The sequence below is a fragment of the Cheilinus undulatus genome, linkage group 1 (assembly GCF_018320785.1).
Source record: "Cheilinus undulatus linkage group 1, ASM1832078v1, whole genome shotgun sequence".
Taxonomy (NCBI): domain Eukaryota; kingdom Metazoa; phylum Chordata; class Actinopteri; order Labriformes; family Labridae; genus Cheilinus; species Cheilinus undulatus.
Genome location: NC_054865.1, coordinates 30,768,995 through 30,790,838, shown reverse-complemented (window position 1 = coordinate 30,790,838; position 21,844 = coordinate 30,768,995). Strand labels below are relative to the sequence as shown.

The 21,844-nt window shown below is 38.4% G+C and overlaps 1 protein-coding gene across 1 annotated transcript; it reads left to right on the top strand.

Moving 5' to 3' along the window:
* The first annotated feature begins 99 nt into the window (after positions 1-99).
* On the top strand, positions 100-21,576 carry mmp2 (matrix metallopeptidase 2). Its single transcript, XM_041792114.1, has 13 exons — positions 100-437; positions 605-831; positions 3,646-3,794; positions 4,501-4,629; positions 5,830-6,003; positions 6,621-6,794; positions 7,533-7,706; positions 9,662-9,817; positions 9,941-10,067; positions 16,700-16,836; positions 17,396-17,555; positions 17,803-17,912; positions 20,492-21,576. Exons 1-13 carry the CDS (start codon positions 282-284, stop codon positions 20,593-20,595), a joined length of 1,977 nt encoding a protein of 658 aa, XP_041648048.1. The 5' UTR covers positions 100-281; the 3' UTR covers positions 20,596-21,576.
* Positions 21,577-21,844: the final 268 nt, after the last annotated feature.

Here is a 21,844-nt window from a genome sequence, read left to right as displayed (position 1 = left end):
ACCTGTTTATAATTAAAGTTTGAAAAAGGAGGAATCTAACTTTTTGGAAGCCCCCTCCTTCGCTCCAATTTCCCAAACCTGGAGCCTGCGCAGACCGCAGTGGGGGAAAAGTGCCTGTGCAAGCAGAACTGGGAAAGTTCAGTGAGCCGAGGTTCAGGATGTCCCGTTAAGGAGAAAAAATTCTGCAGAGGCGCAGAAGCAACAGAAGAGGACGGACGGAAGGACAGCTAAGCAGAGCTAACGGCATTCACAGCACCTAGCTTACTGTTTGACCGGGGAAAATGGGTTCTCCAACGATATCCAGTTTTCGTCGGATTGCTCTCCAAGTGTTTGTGTTTCAGTTCATCGCCTTCCAAGCTACATATGCTGCCCCGTCGCCTATTATAAGGTTTCCAGGAGACGATACAACCCCCAAAACAGACAAAGAAGTTGCTCTGGTAAGTTTATTGGCTCCTTTTTCCTTAAACTTTCTCAAAATGAGTGACTCAGCTGTGAAAGTCACGTCGTGTTGTCAGCATGAGAACGTTTTTTTTTTTTTACGTCATCTATTACTCACATTTTAAGAGAATGCTTTATATGAATATTTTATCTTTTTCTTCATCAGCACTACTTAAATAAGTTCTATGGATGCCCACAAGACAGATGTAACCTCATGGTACTGAAGGACACACTGAAGAAAATGCAAAAGTTCTTCTCTTTGCAAGAAACTGGAGAGATTGATGCCAAAACTGTGGAGATCATGAAAAAGCCTCGCTGTGGTGTCCCAGATGTGGCCAACTACAACTTCTTCCACAGGAGACCCATGTGGCAGAAGAAAGACATTACCTACAGGTCAGAGGATTCACATTTCACACACTTTGTCCTAAGAAGAAGCATTAGATTATCCTGCCATAAACATGCTCAGATTTTAATAGTGGGAGAGCGTCATAAAACACTTAACTTTCTCACTTAATGGAAAATTTCAACAGAAGGCAAATGACCCAGAAAGAGGCAACCTCAACAGAGCAAAGCAAATTGATATGTGACTGAGAACATCATCATGTATGATGTGTCAAGCTCACAGAAAGGAAAAAAAAATTGGGGCCCCACCCACTACTGCCTGTAAAACAGGCAACAAGTCTTGAGAAATGCTACTTTGATTTGTCTGAGTCAGTATGATCAACCTGCTTGACCCTTTACTCCCAAAGCACTGCTAGATGAGTGCACAAAAGTACAAATGCAAAGCCCCAGTCTGTTTGCTTTCAGACATGGACCACAGCTTGGCCCTGTCTGACCCCCCCCCCTTCCCTTCTTCATCCTCCAGTCCACCCCACCCCCATCCGCACAGTCACTACTGCACGCCTGCATCTCTCGTCCTGCTTACTTCAGCATTCCTGCACAGTATGTGTCAGGTCCTTTGTTTTTGTTCTGTTTGAGGTTTACAACAATGTGGAATTGGTTTATTTTTATCATCGGTTTTGTGTGCGTTGGAAGACGGTGAGCCAAAGACAATAAAAACCAAGACATTGTAGGCTGTTTTTAGGGAAAGGACTTTTTTGGTCAGGCGTGTTACAAGGTTTGGGCCTAAACACCAGTTCACTGACCATTTTCAGCAGAGGACTCTCAAAACTGTTTCTGCTTTTAGTTGGAGTTTTCCACAAACTTATCTAATGGGACTATGATTCAAAACTTTTTATTTCACCATAAGCTTACCTTTAAAGGGATACTTCAACATTTTGGCAAATTCGCCCATTGCCATAATTCCTATAGTCTTAGTAATAGGTTCGTTACCTTCAGTTGTCGGTACAGGCTGTTTTTAGATCGCCGCTGCCGAGTTCGGACCTGCTGTCCCAACTCAATGTAAGCAGACGGTATTCCGGCTTTCCCTCATCAAACTCATCAAATACACAATCCAACAACTCCAAAACGCTCTCGTGGACAAGTTGTGACCTGTACATTCACCACGCTATGAAATATTAACGTATAATTATGTAACATTACGACGCATGAAGCAAATACTCGGAACTACTTCTTGAGTGAACCACTGGGCGGAGTGACACAACGCAGCAGCCATGTCTGGAGTGTAGTTCCGGCTTTACATTTAGCTTTAAAACATCTCCATCTCGTAATGTTCCATGATTATCTCATAGCGTGGTGAATGTGCAGGTCACAACTTGTCCACAAGAGCATTTTGGAGTTGTTGGATTGTGTATTTGATGAGTTTGATGAGGGAAAGCCGGAATACCGTCTGCTTACATTGAGTTGGGACAGCAGGTCCAAACTCGGCAGCGGCGATCTAGAAACAGCTTGCACCGACAACTGAAGGTAACAAACCTATTACTAAGACTACAGGGATTATGGCAATGGACGAATTTGCCAAAATGTTTAAGTATCCCTTTAACCCTTTATAGGGCAGACATTGAAATACTTGCCAATTCAGAATTAAAGCCCTAGAATATAATTGTTGGACATCCCAATACTTACATATATATATATATATATATATATATTTTTTTTTTATTATTATTATTTTTTTCATTATTATTGTGACGATCAATGTCAACAAAGTGACCCTATATGGTTTCCATGAACTGTATGCTTATTGACAAGCTAATAATGAAAAATAAACACCTTTAGACTCGAATGAGTATTAACTTACCCATTAAAAAGTTATTTTGAAACAAAATATTCACTTTTTTAAGACAAGGTGAGGTTGAATTTAAATTTAGACGTCTTTAAGAGGCAAGGCATAACTGGCTTCAGAATACTGAATAAGCAATGGTGCTACAATCAGTTTTATCTTATAATTACAACACGAGACCTATCATAATCACAAATGTTGAATAGCTAAGAGAATTTTTGCAGGGATGATGCTCACAATAAACCCTAAAAACTTGTTTTATGCCTTTTAAGTAAAAAATGTTATACTGTTGTAAAATAAACTAAAATCACACATATTTCATTATTTATAACATTTATTTGTCTTTTTAAGTCCACCAAAGAAACATCATAAATATTATATGTCTGAATTCACTGAGCAGATAAGGCTCACAGTCAAAATATAAATAGATAAACAACATAAGTATAATAAAACTGTTATAAGATTATACAACATACCAAAAATCACATCCATTTCACTTTTTATCTATTTAATTGAAAATTTCTATAAATTAGTAAAACTTATGGCTTCAGAACGGGCCTATGTCCAAATATCGTTCCTCCATCTTTCAATAAAAATTCTAAATTTTCAATAATTGCTAAAAATCCTAAGCAAACAAAACCTAACATGGTAATTAACGCTACAACTCACTTTTGAACTGCTGACACTTAATCAATTTATCATGATTAGTTTTTATTTTAGGGCCATTTCTTTGGGAATAAAAGAGATGTAAAACTGTATTTTTTCAAGTTCTGGAGGAAACAGGAAGTTTGAGACACTCTGGGCCACTGCTTATTGGTCCAATGGTGTGATGTCACTTTCCTTGATGTTGAATGATCTCCACTGATTGGCTGAAAAATCATTCTTGTTTTACTGTACAGAGAGTTAGGGGGAGGCCACGAAGGAAGTAAACTAAAGTGACCATATATCGTTCTTTGCCTTAAAAAGGGTTAATTTGTTTTTTTTGTAAGACAACTAAAGTCCGCTCTTTTTTTTTTGCTTTGAAGAATCCTGGGATACACCCCTGATCTGGATGAAGAAGTCATAAATGATGCTTTCTTCAGAGCTTTCAAAGTCTGGAGTGATGTCACCCCGCTTACATTCACCCGCCTCATGGACGGAGAAGCTGACATCATGATTAATTTTGGACGCAATGGTATGCAATGTATAGAGACAACAAACAGATCCTGTATTTTTAAGGAAGACAACCAAAATCACCTCCACTAGCAGCTGACCTTACAACACTTGAAGGTGTTATCTGCCCTTAAAAACCCTACTGACAACCAGTATGGTGCCATCTTACACCCTAGTTTGTCTAGATTGGTAATGCTGGTTAAAGTATTTTTTCTCCTGCATGGACATTCAAGTGTTCAACCAGCAGATGTATGATAACATGAAGTTTCCCTCCACTTCAAGCAAGTAAATAAAACCCCAGTTGGGCAACAGTTGAGTAGAAGTTCAGTGCCTTGTTTACAGAGGTTTAAGGAGCAACAAACCACATTATTACTGTGACTGTGCATCCTGACAAGCTATATTTACCTAGAAATAATAGTTATTCTACTCATGGGTAATTCCAGTTACTCCAGCTAAATCAGCTATTTAATATTTACTCAAAGTGTCATAATATTTTGTCTAGCCACAGCTGACCCTATTGAGAAGGAATCTGATAATTATAGAGGAACACAAACAGAAAATAGCCACTTCAGAAGCTGTGACTTTACTTTAAGACACACAAACAGTAAAGAATGTTTTGACATTTGTTTCATGCAATCCTTCCCATCACTTCTGTATTTACTTTAGGCCTTCATGAAAAAACAAAAGTTTGACAGCTTACTGTTATTATTAACTAATGTCACCCACAGAGCACGGAGATGGTTACCCCTTCGATGGCAAAGATGGCCTCTTGGCTCATGCTTTTGCTCCAGGCCCAGGAATTGGGGGAGATTCCCACTTTGATGATGATGAGCAGTGGACGCTGGGAGACGGCCAAGGTAATTGTGATAAACTGTTTGAAAAAGAACAAAAACCTACTATAAAGGCTTCAGTATTGACCCCAAACTTTTAATGATTTCTGTAGAAATAACACACCTTTGGATTAACTTAAAGGTACACTGAACATCAAATGATCAAGTCTTATGAATTCAAACAATATACATACAACTAGAGGTCGCAGTTACACTAATACACATCACTAATGTGATAAAAGGTCCAACCTACACAAAGTTTCACATTAATACTTTGATTTACTTTATAATAATCTCATTTTTCTAAACTTGGGCTGAACTTCTGGCACTGGATATGACAAACCTGAGCCATCTGGAAGCTGAATAATAAAAACAACTCTCCCATTGACCTAGAAAGTTTCCACAATATAGATCCTCTTGTCCACATTTAACTTTTGAATTGTTTTCTCCCTCTGTCATGAGGTAAAGTCTCACAACACTTCAAATGAATGTTTCTCTCTGAGGGCCTCTTTACAGTATTTCAGCATCTTACATCTTAACTGCTGACAATTTTTCAAGAACACTATTTAATATTTTTATCGTTAAGAACAGTGGTTCCCAAAGTGAGGGTAAAGACTCCTTGGAGGGGTGCGTTCCAAAAAAAGAAAAACAACAGAAAAATTTTAATGAGTAAAAGTGGTATATTTTATCCATTATGTTAAATATATATATTGTAAAATGAGTTAAATTTAAAATAAAACTGTAGTTAATGAGTGAGATTTGTACTTAAATTTCAGTAATGTGAAAGTTTGTAGTTTGCTTTAACTACCTCAAGGACAGTGGAGGTCCCAGGTTTCTGGCACTGTTATTTTGGGGGTCACTGGTCTCGAAGGTCATTTATTTTACATTATTTTTAACACAATATCCTAGTCCAAAATTGGTATTGGATTAGGCATTGTATCAAATTAAATACAATTTGAATAACTACTAATCCTTCTGGGGGAACTGGACTTGAGCAGCTTGTACAAAAACCAAGTTAAACCCCAATAAAGGATCGGTTTGATAGAAGAATAAAAATAATCTATAAGGGTAAAATGATAAAGGACTACAAGAAATATAAAACCTAAGAGGTTTTAGTCGTCATATGTTCCATATTGAACATTATGTCATCTTTACATTTGTTTAGGGAAAATAAACGGCAGAAATATAATGTTGTGAATATGTGTCAATAAACCTTTTTTTTAACAGTGGTGAAGGTGAAGTTTGGCAATGCTGATGGAGAGTTCTGTAAATTCCCCTTCCTGTTCATGGGCACTGAATACAACAGCTGTACATCTCAGGGCCGTGATGACGGCTTCCTCTGGTGCTCAACCACCTACAACTTTGATGAAGATGGCAAATATGGCTTCTGCCCCCATGAATGTAAGTTGGTCTTGTGCGTTTTTTAATTCAATTTCTTGTGTCTTTTTTGTAGACAGTATATAGTTCTAATACTGTGACCCAGATTTGACCCCCACAACATTGAGGTCATGCCCTATTTCTATGTGACTGAAATGAAACCAAAGCAGATCTGCACCATATGGAGTGTAATTCTTCATATGAAATTATTACTATATTTAAATCTGTTCTGCTGCTTTTGGAAAGCAACAAAGTAGGTTGAACTGTATGCCAGGAAAGTGTTGTTCTTTGTTTGGAGTGGATTATGGAATATATCTTTTCCAACTCATTGCCCCACTTTAGCATACTGGGCTTTGTTAAACATTTTGTTTATCTGTGTTATGTTGCTGTCCATGGTACTAACATAATCACATGCCTGTACAATAAAGAGCCAAAGTAAACATGTACTGCATTGTATTCAAGATGCAAACACATTGTTTGGTATGGAGCACTGTGTTCTATTATATTTTGTTTTAAAGGGAATAATATGAGACCTTCCAGCATTACAACATTATTGAACAGTTGAAGGGTCTAAGTTTCTTCTGATATACTATTTTTAGTTTACTCTAATACTATTTCATGTGTTCGTATTTGTTTTACAGTACTATTCACACTGGGTGGAAATGGAGATGGTGCTCCATGTAAATTCCCCTTCACTTTCCAAGGAGAAAAATATGACTCATGCACCACGTCAGGCAGAGACGATGGCTACCGCTGGTGTGCCACCACCGAGGACTATGACCGGGACACGTCCTTTGGGTTCTGCCCTGAAACTGGTGAGATTTGTCATCTGCTGCCTCTTAAGCTAAATACTGCCGAATGCTTTGTTGTAAAAACAAGTGTACATATCTGTTTTGCAGAAATCTTCAAGTGTGTGCTTACTACATAGCTCTTTATAGTCTCTGTTTATTTTGCAGTGCTCTGTATTGTGCCCTGCCTGCTGTTTTACAGGAATTCTCCAGCTGGGTTTTTCAGTGGTACTAGCAGTCTGCTGAAAGGCTGCAAAAGTATTTTAATGTGCAGTGGCCGGGCTGATTTTCCATTCTGTCAGTGGAACTGGTTTTAGTGGAGGTAGTGCTGTATGGGAGAGGAGCAGACAGAGAAAGCTTTGACTACTGAAGGTTTCATCTGGTTTCTATTGATAAGGAATGTAGCTTTGTTGTAAAGTCTTTTATGTAAGTCTGAGCTGAAAAGGAAATTATACATTTCTCCTTTATGAAAGTAAACAGTACAATACCAGTGTTGCCAAACAGCAAATGATCTCTCTTTGAAAGAAAATCAATAGAGGCGGGTGCTTTTTGGTGCAGTGCCCAGTGGATTAGTTATTGATGTTGTGTGTGTTGTGCCAGTGCTTTCACGATGCTGTTTCCAACATCATCTGTGCTCACTTCACAACTTAAACTAACCAAACTGCTCTGAAGAAAAACTTTACTTGGCATTATGATGAGTTCATAAGATGGCTAATTGAACTTCTTTGGTTTCACATCAGTTTGACCTTTTGTTGCTCCCTGCAGCCATGTCCACCGTGGGAGGAAACTCAGAGGGAAGCCCTTGTGTTTTCCCTTTCACCTTTTTGGGAGACACCTATGATGCCTGCACCTCATCGGGACGCAGTGACAGCAAAATGTGGTGTGCTACCACCAAGAGCTATGATGATGACCGCAAATGGGGTTTCTGTCCTGACCAAGGTGTGTATAGTATTTGTGGACAGTTGCTGCTCCACATCTGGGGGGTGGGTTTGCCAAAGAAGACAAAAAGTCCACATTGCTAATAATACAACCCCCAATTTAAAAGAATAGTTTGGACGTTGTGTAAAATGTGAATTAATAAAGTTTACAAAGATTTGCAAATCCTTTTCAACCTATATTCAATTGAAACAGCACAAAGGCAAGACAATTAATGTTTCAACTGATACACTTTGTCTAAATGAAAATACAAATACATCTCAAACTGACACTATAAGTATCTGAGGACTGAAGACACCAGTTGTTGAAGTACTTGAAGTGGAATTCTCTCCCATTTTTTTCTTAAGTTGTTCAACAACATGCCATACATTTTCAGTAGGAGATGGATCTGAACTGCACTACTACCCACACTTTTCACAGTGAAGTCATGCTGTTGTAACCCATGCAAAATGTAGCTCAACACTGTCTTGCTGATATAAGTGGATAAGCCCCTGAAAAAGGTGTCACCTAGATGGAAGCACATGCTGCCCCAAAACCTGTGTTTAATTCACAGTATTTATGGTGCCTTGGTAGACATTTGTAACAGTCTGGATGGTTCTTTTCTTCTTGATCCTGGATGACTCAATGGTCGTTATTGCCAAAAACAATTTAGAATGGGGACTAATCACACCACAGCACACTTTTCCATTTTAGGTCAGTCCATCTCAGCTGAACTAAGGCTCAGAGGTCAGCAGATGTTCTGGATGTTGTTGATATGACATTTAATGTTTTTTATTTTTTCAACCTGGCCACTTACATGCAGAGATTTATCCAGATTATCTGAATCTTTTGATGATATTATGGACTTTAGATGGGAAATCTCTAAATTCCTTGCAATTGTATGTTAAAGAGCTTTGTTTATAAACTAATTTCAGAAACTGGAGAACTTCAAGCCATTATTGATCATGAATGACTGAGCCTTTTGGGATTGCTCCTTTTAAACCCATCGCCTATAAACTGTTTTAAAGGGGACATATTTTACCCTTTTGAGACAAGTTTATATTGGTCTCAGAAGTCCCTAAAACATGCCTGTGAATTTTGTTGGTGAAAAAACACTCTAGTATTCGATTTTTGCATGTCTTAAAACCCCTCTGTCTCAGCCCTTCTCAGAACGACCCATTTCTGTGGCTTTAAATGTTAATGAGCTATCTGACTCCGCCCCTGACCACACTCCTCTCAGGAAATGGATGTGGCACTCCTGATGTTACAATGTTACAGACATTAGGACCTGACTGGGATTTGAACCATCAATTTTCCAGATAAAAGTCAGCAGGGTAACCCTCTGAGTTTTCCAGCATCTCAGCTGGCAGGTGAGAGGAAGATCAGTAGAGGAGGGTGGAACTTTCTTCCAAGCGGGGAGGGCCAACCAAACCTGGGGGCAGGTGCTTACTCCCCATGTGCCATCGTGAGGGTAAAATCTGAGAACGGCTTGTTTTAGCACACATTTTCTGAAAGGTGGAGAAAAAAAGGGGGGAGGGGAATGGATTTTTCTGGTGTTTGAGTGGATTGTGGACAGGCCAGGGCCATATATTTTTGTTAGAAAAGCCTGAAAAAGGGATTTTTGCATAATATGTCTCCTTTAACCTACTTAGCTGTGGAATGCTCCTGGAGTTTTTGAGCTTTTCCACAGCTTTCCCAGTTTTTCTTGCCCATATACCAGCTTTTTTTGTAATGTGTTTCAGGCATCAAATTCACAATGTGTATGTACTTCCAAAAGAAAACAATCAAGTTTGTCAGTTTGGACATTAATTATAATTTGATTGTGTTGCATTCAATTAGATTCAGACTAAAATGGATTTGTAAATCTCTGTGTTCTGTTATTCATGCTGTAGATAGTCTTCTAATTTTGGAGGGGGGACTGGGATTTGTACTTGTATGAGTACAAAGTGTCATTTCTTAACTGTAGTGTGTTCTTCCAGGCTACAGTCTCTTTCTGGTGGCTGCCCATGAGTTTGGTCATGCCCTTGGCTTGGAGCACTCTCAAGACCCTGGAGCACTGATGGCCCCAATTTACACTTTCACTAAAGACTTTAGGCTTTCCCAGGATGACATCAAAGGCATCCAGGAGCTCTATGGTATGAAAAGGACATACTAGTTTCTATAACAGGGATTAATAAAAATGGTTTTTTTTTGTTTGTTTGTTTGTTTTTTAATCTGACTTCCTTTTTGTCATCTCTTATAATGGTTTTCTGTGACAGGTGCATCAACAGACGGGCCTCAGCCTCCAACCCAGGGACCAGTGACTCCAATGGACATCTGTGCAGAGCCGGTTATCTTTGATGCTGTTGCACAGATCAGAGGAGAGACCTTCTTCTTTAAGGACAGGTAACGAAACCAAACTTAGCATTTAAGTTCTATTTACTAGATCTTAACTAGACCTCAGCAAGTGAGAATTTGCCATGTTATGATGTAAATAAGAGTGCTGTTAACTCATACTTCCTAAATCAAAGCTTATTGTAAGAAAAGTTGAGCTGATATGTTTGTCATTTGCTAGTGAGTACTTAATACGATGTAACAATCCATGTTGGGTTCTGTTGAAACTTGCAGATATTGGCTGAGTCGAAAGTTTGAAAGTCTGTCAGTGATTTATGGGGTGAGAGAAAGAAAAGGGCGTACTTTTAGCTTCATGACTTGTGAAATACTTCTGCCTCTAAAAGTTGGATTTCATAATCATTTCCCCACAAATGTAAGGCTATTTCATAAGAGATTTACTTTTTAATGATTGTTTCCCATATTCTAGCCTTGTTCCAGTAAAAGACGCAGGTTTGGATGCTTGTTTCATGATGTGACAATTAGTACAGGGGAAAAACAAACTACTCTTCTACCCATGCAATGATGACAAGAGTGGTCATCAGTTTTAAACACAGTCTACCATCCTCTCCTCCACCGGCGCCAGTGAATCTAAAGTCACTGTGTCTGCTGACTGACCCTGTGCAGGAGAGCAGTTTCATGAAGGGCTGTGGTTTTGTTAGCAGTCTTTAGTGAGTCAGTGTGTTTTCCCGTAGGAAGGTAGACACACCAGCTGAAGTTTGTTACAGGCTGACTCTTTTAAGAGTCACTTTGAAAAATAAAACAATCACGTTGTTGCAAAGGAATGGTAAAAGAAAAAGAAAAGACAAACAGCATTCTTGTTAGTTATGATGAGTTAAATCGTACTGGACTTCTCCCAGATCCGAAGTTTTACAGAGCCATATATCCCTCATAGTCATTTTGGAAAAGCTTCCAAAGCAAACAGGCTAGCATACCTAAGCACCAAAGAGTGTAGTCTTTCAGTTAGCCTGGTTTTCCCTCTCAGGGAACCTTGAGTTACAGAGTCTTATTTTTCAGCTTGCTGGGTCTCTCTTCAACACATTTGCAATGATCGACTGAACAGCCTGGTTTCCCTCCTTGTCTAGGGGAAATCATGCTGAGATTTAAGCTTCTTCGCTGACATTTTCAGGGTAAAGCAAGATAGTTAATTCAGTGTTTTGATAGTATCAGGGCTCAGCTGTTCAACGGTTCAATCTGAATAGTAAAGATTAGGATTTGGTAACCTACTTTCTGTCCACCAAGGATCAATTAATCCAGCTAAGTTTTATCCCCATTGCTCTAAGAAAAACTTGTTTCTAAACTGAGAGTCCTAGTGCTACGTCGTCCTAACTTAAGCTAACTAACTCACCAGCGCACTAACTCAAGCTTGCTAACATGAACAGATAAGCGTGACTGACATAATAAAGCATATCATGACTCATCAACAGTGCTGGGTAGCGTTACTTTTGAAACTAACTCGTTAGATTACTGCGTTACATACTGAGAAAAGTAATTTGTTACGCTACCGCGTTACCTACTTCTAAAACTAACATGTCAGAGTTCTTTTGTGTCACTAAATATTAAAACCCTTTAGCCACTCGTTCCACTCAGCAGTTGTAAAAATGACAGATAACAACCACACATCTGCATTTGAATGTGCAGACTCTAATGCCAATGTACAGCCTAATTTACAGCCCATAATCTGTATCTCTGCAGCCTGAGAACACCACTAAGAGACAGGAAAACCTTTACAGCTCTTTAACATGCTCAGAATCAGACAACAAGATGAGCAGAGGCAGACAGAATCACTCCAATGCTGTGCGTAATAACAGCGCGTAACTGGAACAGCTGAACAGCAGATTCAATCAAAGTAAATGAAGCTTTTAAACTTACATTTCACCAGGATACTGTTCTTGTCCCTTTTACGGGACGTAAAAGGGACATTTATCCAAAAATTTATCCAAAAATCCAACGTAATGTGGATAATTCCACAGTGCCATGCTGTCCTCTCTGTCATCTTGCTTGCTCAACAAGCTAACAATGTGCGCGTAATGGCACAGTATGTTTACCTTCCGCTGGCACAGCACTACGTGCCAACATGCCTACAGGGATTACTTGAATTGTAAAACTAACGCGTTACATTACTCATTACAACAAAAAGAAATCCGAGTACTCTTCGTAACGCGTTACCCCCAACACTGCTCATCAACATGCAGCTTGAGTTGAAACAGGAAACTTATGGAGTTCTTGTTTATTTCACAAACTAGTAATAAACTTATCATTGAGGCAAACCATTCTCTTCAACAAATTTGATGCTCAGCCGAACTGCTCTTTTTTTTAATTCACTCTGCTGTAAGGAGCTAAATTTGGAGTGTGGCATATGAAAGGATTCTGAGCGCCATCTACTGGATAAATGATAGAACACAGACATCATGTCTATGTAAAAACCAAGTCATATTCCTGCCCTTTATTAGTGAAAATACAAGTGTTAATATAAGCAACTATCAGCCAACTTTTGGTCGATTAATAATTATCTTTAATTGGCTATAATCACCCAACTAAATTGGGTAGGGCTAAAGTAGGGCCAATTAATCAGTTTGGCCCTACTTTAAATCACCTCCTTTTCCCTCAGGGGGTGCCAAATCCGTAAAAACAGAATCCATTTTTCATTTTTACTTACCTGAATGCATTCCATATCTGTTATGTTGCTGAAACACAAACCATTATAGTGTTAAATTGATTCAGAAGTAAATAGCTCAAAATCAGCTGCCATGTAAAAACGTTTGTTTGACCGATTTATAGTTTTCTTGCATGGTTTTCCTGTAACCCTGAAGTCTGAAGCCACCCCTATACTGGGTTTAGGATAATCCTGATTTTTGGATCAAAGTTACCCCCAAAGTTAAATGGAGTTTTGTTCAAGATTAAAACCAGATTTTTTCCAACTCTATGAGCTTTTTTCTTTTGAATAACCCAATTTGAAGACTTGATTTTATCGGATAGCCTTTTTTTATTTACTTGGAACAAATGGGCCCACATCAACATCTTATCTTTACTGCTTATAACATGAGTATCATTTCGTAAAAATGTCAAAGACTACAGAAAAAATAAAAGCTTCCATATCAAAAATTCTGTCCCAAACAAACTTTATATCAGCAAAGAAATGGACAAAGAGGAGTTTAGGTGGGTCTTAAGGTTCCTGGTAACAGCGACATCATGCTGGCTTGTAGTTGTATCAGACATGCCTCTAATCATACATTAACTAATATCTTTATTTTGACCAAAATTGATGGGTTGTACAAAAATTTCACCCCCATACAATGTGTGCCCATAGAGGTGTTCACTGTTCCAACCAAAATTAATTTTTAAACCAGGCTGTAAACACATTGAGTTACACTGAAAAAACGTCTTTTTAACATAGGTGTGTATGTGACATCCAATGCTTCTTCAGCCAGCCTCGAGTGGACACCTGAGTGACTGCACTTTTTAACCACTAAGGTTGCCATTTTGTTGAAGCAGAGCAAAAGACTGATATAAATACAACATGGCAAAATCAAGGTTACAGTATTTGCAAGGAACTAAAGTGAACATACAATCCAGCATATTTTTCATAAGTCTTAGATTAGCAAAGTTTAGCCTGTTGAATGATAGAGTTTGTCTGCAGGCCATGCCTGGTTGTAAGCAACAATGCTTTGATGCAACACAACTTGTACACTGCTTCAGAGTAAAAGCGTTGCTGTCTTGCCTCCAGAGCTAATACTGACCTGACACTCCCTTTGTAAAAGTTGGATCTCCCTTTTTCAACGGAGTCAGCATGTTTCCTGATGTAGGACGGTTCTTAACAATGACTAATGCTTGTAAAACTCACCGAGCTCAGCAGAAAACTGTGTCTGTCTGTCTGGAGGCTTAAAAAGCAAGGCAGTTTGTGTCTCATAGAAACTGTTTGGACATTTTCTGACTAGGTGTTTTGCCACCAACCTAAGTCCAAGTGTATGTATGCTCACCTGTTGCCAAAAAAGGCTCCTGCAAAGATGCAGTGTTAATTCCTCAGCCCTGGTTGTGATTTACAGTAGGTGAGATTAAAAACTGCAGGGAGAGAAAAGTGTTTTGTTCTGTGGCTGTGAAGACTGGCTGTCTTGATTTGTAGTAACATTTTTGATGAGCCTTGGTGGTCTATGGTAACCACTGTGAAAAACTTGTCACATTTTCTGTGGCTGATCTCCATAAAGACACCCTCTGTTTGCACCAGCCGAACACTTTTCATGTGTGAACTTGATAGCAGCAGCGGGAAATTTTCTGTAAGCATTAGTATATATATCTCCTTTTTATACTGTAACATTGTACATAAAGACGGAATTTAATAATGAACAGACAGCCAATGAAAAAAAGGATATTCCTGTAGTAAATTCTTAATGTATGCATAATAAATGAGTTAAGCAGTAAAAATGGTCATGATAGGTAATGTACATCATGTCATTAGAAAAAAAAATTAAGGGTTTAAAGTTTAGAGTTGGATAGAGTACTGAGACCCACTGTTCTGCTAGTCTGGCCTGGTTTTAGATCATCCACAGCAAATTCCATACTTGACATTATTTAACTGACTTTTAAATGACTTTTAAAGCCATTGAATATTACAGTGAACAATAACTTCATTTTAATTTTTGATTACATTTTTTTAATGTCTCACTTTGGTGCATTACAGATCTTAAACACCAGTCAGCATTGTGTTTGTCAAAATTTTCAATACATCAACACTTTTTAAATCTGTTTTAAAATAAAAGCCTATCTTTATTGATTGATGATATTGGTATGGGTTCAATTTTGTTTTTTCAGGGCCAGTATCAACACCAATTATTAGTAGTACATGTGACCAATTACCGTATTTAGAATTGGTATGCTTTTGCTTTGAAAAGATGTACTTAATGTGCCAAAAGTGAACTGCATGTTAAAAAATTGGGGTAATTTAACCATTTAGCAATAGCTCTGTCAACATGAGAAACAACACTGAGTAACACTGCAGCAGCAGCAAACAGGAAGTGATGCAGTTCCACCTAGGCCTCAGTGCTGATTGGCCAACGGCTGTGTGACATCAAGCCAGTCAAATAGTCTTGTGGCTAGGACATTAGGTGAGACTCTTGAAAGTGAAAACAAAAATGGAGGGGAACGCACACCTTGCAGATGAGTAAAAGTAGCACAGCTTTAAAATTAATTGATTTTGGCCAATTATTGGTAAAATAGAATGCCAGTACTGTTAATAGGCCATATTACAGATATCAGCATCAATAGTAAGCCAGACCAAAGATCTGTCTTACCCTGTTCTTTGGTAATTAAACACAAGAAATCAGCTAATACTTATGGCCTAGGACTTCTACTTTTTATTACTGTGATTTTGAGAGAAGTCTTGTTACTGCTTGATATAAACTAGAATACTAAAGGTTAAAATGTTGGTATTGTGACAGCATAGTCTAACCTGACAAGCCAAATGGATTTGTTTCACACAGCCATCTGGAAAACCTTTAATACTAAGCATTTGGGAAAGGGCAGAGGCTTTGAAAAAAACTTGGAGTGTGATTGGATGAACGTTCTGTCTGTCACATCTTTACGGGCCAATCAGAGCAACAAAACGCATGACCTAGCCGCGACCGAGGTACGCAGCTACCGAGGAATAACGCAAACCATTGTGACTATAGACATGTCAGTACATGATTTTTGTCATTTTTGAAAAGAAAACAACTCACTTCTGTTCTTTGTTCTTCTTTTAATGAAGAAATGTCATTAAGTTCTGATAAAACTGGTGCTTTAGCAGCATCCATGCTAAGCTCTTCCGCCATAATTGCACCGACCTCTTTTTGCTGCTTGCTTACGTCACGACTCCGTCATGCCTGAAATTACTGTCCCTCGTCGTTGATTGGTTCTGTCACTTTCTAACCGTGCCCAAATGGTTCAGACGGGAGCTTTGCAAGATGGATCCGCCAGTGAGAAACAAGGAAACGGGTGTATCCATCTGCTTTGCAAGGTTAAGTGTAATCTGCATTACCACACATTATTTCATTATCAAGATAACAACAGACTCAGGTTAAATACCATGACCTACTTTGACATTTAAAGTCCAGGTGATGACCCAATAAATCTTGACATCTTGTAGTTCATTTTTCTTAGCCAGTTACTGAGGCAAACATATACTTTTGGTTAATAATTGTAGTTAAGACAGGGAGAGAGAAAAGCCCTAATAAACTCTATCAAAAATTTTATTTATAGATGTTTGTTCAGCTGTAAACATATCTGTAAACTATTATTCTGTTCTTTGTTTTAACATTCCTCATTTTTGCAATCAGCACATCTTTCTCTTTTTAAAAAATAGGTCAGTGGAAAAGAGTTTGGGAAGCTGCCGTTGTTGTGCAGCTGTGTATTGGAAATCCGGGCAAGATAGGTCTTGTTCCGTTGGCGTCGGCAGCCTTAGCCCTAACGAGAACCAGATGCTCATGAATCAGGCCATTGTGGCTGGCTCGGCCAGTGAAGCACTTGCATTTAAACTAAAACCTTGTGCGCACACACACACACACATTCTCACCCCTCCTCCTGATCATACCCCTCTCCCCCTCTTTCACTCCCACTTCATCCTCAGCTCATCAAGCTTACAAACGCTCACCCCCTCACTCTCTCTCTACCAGGTTCCTGTTCAGGTCAGTAAACTTCAGAAGCAAACCCAGTGGCCCGATGCTAGTGGCCACCTACTGGCCAGACCTCCCTGCCAAGATAGACGCTGTCTATGAAAACCCAGTGGAGGAAAAGACCGTGTTTTTCTCAGGTATGCTGACAGGATAGAGAAAAGACTTCACTGAGTAGTGATGTCATATTAAAAAACTATGCACTCAGTCTTTCTGAATAGTGAAAAAAATCTGTCTATTGTGATCAGAAAAACAGACAATTCCAATCCATGACAATGTAGAGGTGTCTACAGTTTTTACCATCTGGATGCCTCACTTTTAACAGTCAGGATTTCTGCAAATTGAAACATTAGGAGACATAGGAATGTTGGCTGAGCACTGTTGTGTGCAGCACAAACTCTTGGGACACTTGAGATATTCCACCGTAATAATTAGAGGTTTTAAGATGCATTCTTTGCATTTTACTAATATGACAACCTTCCTGGATACTAATGAAATTTACAGGATATATTTGTCTATTTTGAAGACTTAAGCAGCAGAACCACTGTGACTGTGGAAAGGTTTAAATGAAATCACAATAATGTGAAAATCTGGTTTATAGATTTTGGGGAAATGGAATATCAATTCTACATTTTTATGTAGTGCTGTGTTAAAATTGTAACCATTATTCTACACTTTCTAACATTTTTTCTTTCTCAGGTAATGAGATGTGGATCTACAAAGCAGATGAGTTGGAGAGAGGATATCCCAAGAGGCTCTCCAGCATTGAGCTCCCCACTGACCTAGAGCAAATAGATGCTGCCTTCAACTTCAGGAAGAACAGGAAGACTTACCTGTTTTCTGGGGACAAATTCTGGAGGTGAGAACAAGTGAAGCTTACTGTGGCGCCTATCATTTTCAGTATTTAGGCTGTCTGGTTCTGATTAACATTTTGTGGAAACCACAACTCTTCTGTGAACCCTTGCACAACAGGAGAATTTAGAGTGTTGACAACTAACTATTTTACTGTGATGGAAATGTTTAAGTGGTCTGCATGTGTGTGTGGCAGGACTGTGAAGCAACCATTCAGAAATATATATTAATATTAACTTTCTTTAATTCTACAGATATGATGAAGAAAGTAAGAGCATGGACCCTGGCTTCCCTAAATTTATTGCTGATTCCTGGAACGGCATCCCAGACGAAGTAGACGCTGCCTTCAGTCTTAATGGAATTGGTAATTCATCATTTGTTTTAATCAAATCTAGGATTTGAAGCTCTGTGTGAGTTACTAGAAGTACAAGTTGACTGAACAAGGCCTAAACCTGCCAGATAATAACAGGGCCATCATTGAGGTGTCTCAGATCTGACATCATGCTCAGGGTGGGAGGGTCAGATTGAGTTAATGCACTTAAAGCGGAAATCCAGAAGAACATATGGACGTCTTTTAAAGTAGAACATCATTTTTAACCCATAAACTGTTTGACAAAAGCTGTAAGTATTTATCCACCTCCACTCTTACAGTGCATCTGCATTAAGTTAGATAAAAATCTAGCATCTCCAATGTAACACTGCCAATATCAGCAAGTTTTTGTTTGAATGTAGCTGTGTGATCAAATATGTCAAGGATGTTACTTTGTCTTCAATTAGTCCTTCCATTCAGTTCGAGAAGTGTTGAACCACAAACAATTTAACACATACCCTACAATTTTATGACTTCTATCCTGTAACAATGCGCTGACAAATTTTCTTACAACATTTGAGTTTCAAAAACACAACATTGCATCAGAGGAACATGGTCACCTTGTAAAATTGAAATGCGTTTGACATAAGTTTAGTAGACAGTTTCATTCATAAGCCTGAATCCTCCTTGTTTGAGTTGTGCTATTCATGAAAAGTAGTGAGATATTTCAATATGGAAAAATAGCTGAGTAGCTGAGTGACTAATACAGTATATTGACATGTACAGCTTAGTCAAGCTATGGACTCCTGTGCTTGCCCCGGCTACAATTACTGGGGGAGAATAGATTTATAGACAGAGGTATGACTGACTCTGCTGTGGTAGGTTGAGATATGCCCCATTTTAGCTAGTTATTGTAGGACCTTCTTTTGGTTAATCTGGGAAACATGTCAAGCAGTAAACTGGTTTTGGGTTCACAGTGTCAACATGGACAGTTTTACAGTTCTGTATATTTATGACATTCTTTTTGATTTATTTTTGGTACAATGCAATAGATCAGGGTTCATCAACTAAATTTATACAGGGGCCAGCTTCTACTCAATAGAAGCTGTGAAGAACAGTCTTGCAACAAAATGTGAGATAAATTTGTTGGTCTGATTTTTTTTTTTAGACATTTTTGTTTTCTTCAAAAATGTATGCCATTTCTACCTTCTGGTAGCAAAATTAGTCCCTATCATCTATACTGCAGTCAGCCACAAGGGGGTGATTAAGATATTTTGTCTCCTAATTTCTGCAGCTGTTGTTTTGTCCGTCTTTGATCAGCTATCACTGTCCTCAGTCTTAATAGAGAGGGGAGGGTAAATCTTCCATTTCAGCCATAAAAGAGGAGCTGAAAGTTTTTTAAGGCATAATCAGGACAGTAATCAAAGTTTTTTTTAAAGTCACCTTGCACTGCATGAGTATTCTTTTTTATTGGCTGATGGGTAGATTTTTGTTAAAACTTAACCAGATGCTGTCCTTCTAGCTTGTGTTGATATCCAAAGGTGGACAACTGCTATGCAATGCATGTATGCTGCTCAACTTCCAGGGGAAAACTGTGGAACATGCACAGAATGCAGAGGCCAGTTTCAGACTGATTGGAGCGTATACATGCCAGAGTCAATCGACCCCCTATCACACAATCTAGGCATACTAGTTTGACTCAAAAAAATTGAATTAATGCAATTTTAGATGAATTAACATGTCCATATGCAATTCAGAAGTCACGTTTTAGTTAGACTAACGATAAATGCATGAGAACAAAGAGGACCTAAGGGATAAAAGCTCTGTGGTGTTATGGTTTTATCTGTGTGAAAGTTTACGGTCTGCAGACTGGAATTCCTTCTCGTCATGTTTGGCCAATCCACTAAGCTCTATCAGTGAGCCTGGCACTGTGCCTTTGTCAATAAAACTCCTCATATTCCAGAACCCAGCAAGCAGTAACACACTGTTTAGCTAGAAATGAAGAGTTCAGAGGAACTGACTGTTCGGAGAAAATAAGAAAAAAGGAACAGGCCGAAAAGAGTAGTTGTGCAATTACAGGGGGGACGTGTGTTCTGATGTTGATGATAAAAAAGATAAAATGTCAGTAAGAGGGAAGGTTGCTTAATAGCTCTCTAGGTTTAATAATTGTGAGTGATTCTTACATTAAACTTGCTCATTGGTGAGCTGAGCATTGGAGTAAGTGTATAGATTATATACGGTGAGATTTTTCTATTACCACTTAGGATGTTGCTCTCAAACTTGAAGCTGTGATGCCTTGGGTTTCATTAAATTTTGGTGTATGGTGAGCAACCAAGGGTTTTTCCATTACTGCTCACTCAACATACACACATTACTGTAAGCAAAACATAACCGCTTCCCCACAGTGAACAAACATATTTATATAAAGAAAGTCTGTGCTACTCCACAGAGGTGCCTCTATGCTTCCTGATTAGCATGTTACAGAGAGCAGCTAAGCACCAGCTACAGCAGAGCCTGATTGGACAAATAATCCTCATCACGTTTTAATTCCTGTTGTATAATGTTTTTAACATTAAAAAAGTTCAAGAAGAAATACAACTCAACATAACGTGTATATTGCTTGTCTTTCACAGATTACAGCTACTTCTTTAAAGGTAACCACTATTTCAAACTGGAGGACAGCAGCTTGAAGATTGTCAAGTTGGGGGAAATCACAAAGGACTGGCTTGGTTGTTGAGCATTTTAATATTGTCTCGCAACTCTTTTCTGCAATCACATCTGGGCGCATGAGGACATCGCCATCATACCAAACACAAATTTTGGTTTTATCCTGGCAACTCTGCACTCATCTGTGGGAGACGTGTCCCTCTCAGCCTGTATAACCAGCCTCCAGCTTTGTAGAAAGGCACCTCGGGACCTTGTACACAGGCTGAATGTAGGCAACTGGATATTTGCTATTTTTCTGTGTGATGTTGACATTGTATTTGTTAAGCTAATGCTGTTTTATTACAAAATGTATGCCCCTTTTTTATTTTTTTATAGTTTTCTATTTGTTTAAAAAAAAAATCAGACATCAGGTATGTCAACACTGCATTGAACGCAGTGCTTTACTGTGCTGTGAGATATTGCCGTTTTATGCACATTTTATTTTTGAAGGCTGTTTTAAACCACATGAGGAATTCATGTTGGCTTAGAATGACTTTTTTGTCCATTGTACTAAGTGCAGTTTTATAAATGTATCATTTTTGATTAATTTTGTATTGTTGTGCAATACATTTGAAAAAATGAACTTGCACAATGTATTTGACCGAAAATGGTGCTTTAGAGATTGCTTTTTACATATAGTCCTCTATATAAACATTTTGTATTCATGTTGTCAGAAAGTAGTATTTGCAGGCACTCATTCTTTATTTGGTTAGCACTTTGTATAGGACTATAGACTACAAGGGAACAGCTCAATGTGGAGGCTGCATAATTTTCCTGGCAGCTCCATGTTGCATTTCCCTTCACTTCTGGTATAGAAAGATTTAAGGCACAGGTTGCCTCTAGGGGCTATATTGGTTTGCTGCATGACAAGAGTACCGCAGTAGTATCGTTTGATAATTGTTTTTATACTCTTTTTTTTTCTCTTTGGCTCTAACAATACAGTCTTTGTGTTTTGTGTTGTTTTAATGCTTAAGCACTTTGTTACTGTCATCAATAAAGATGGTCAATATGATGTGGAATAAATCAGTGATGAATACTTTCGAAAAACTATTAGTTGATAACTCATGACACAGTAATGACCCAGTGAATTAAACAAAAACCAGTGGTGGAAAAGAAGGCTTTCATATCATTCACTGAAGTTGAAGTAATATGTGTTTTTAAGATACCCTAGAAAAGTAAGTCTTATAGTCAAACTATTTAAGACAAAGAACTTACCTTCTGCCAACTTAATGTATTTGAATGAAAAGTCCAAATATGCCCAATGTTGGCAGAAAAAAAGC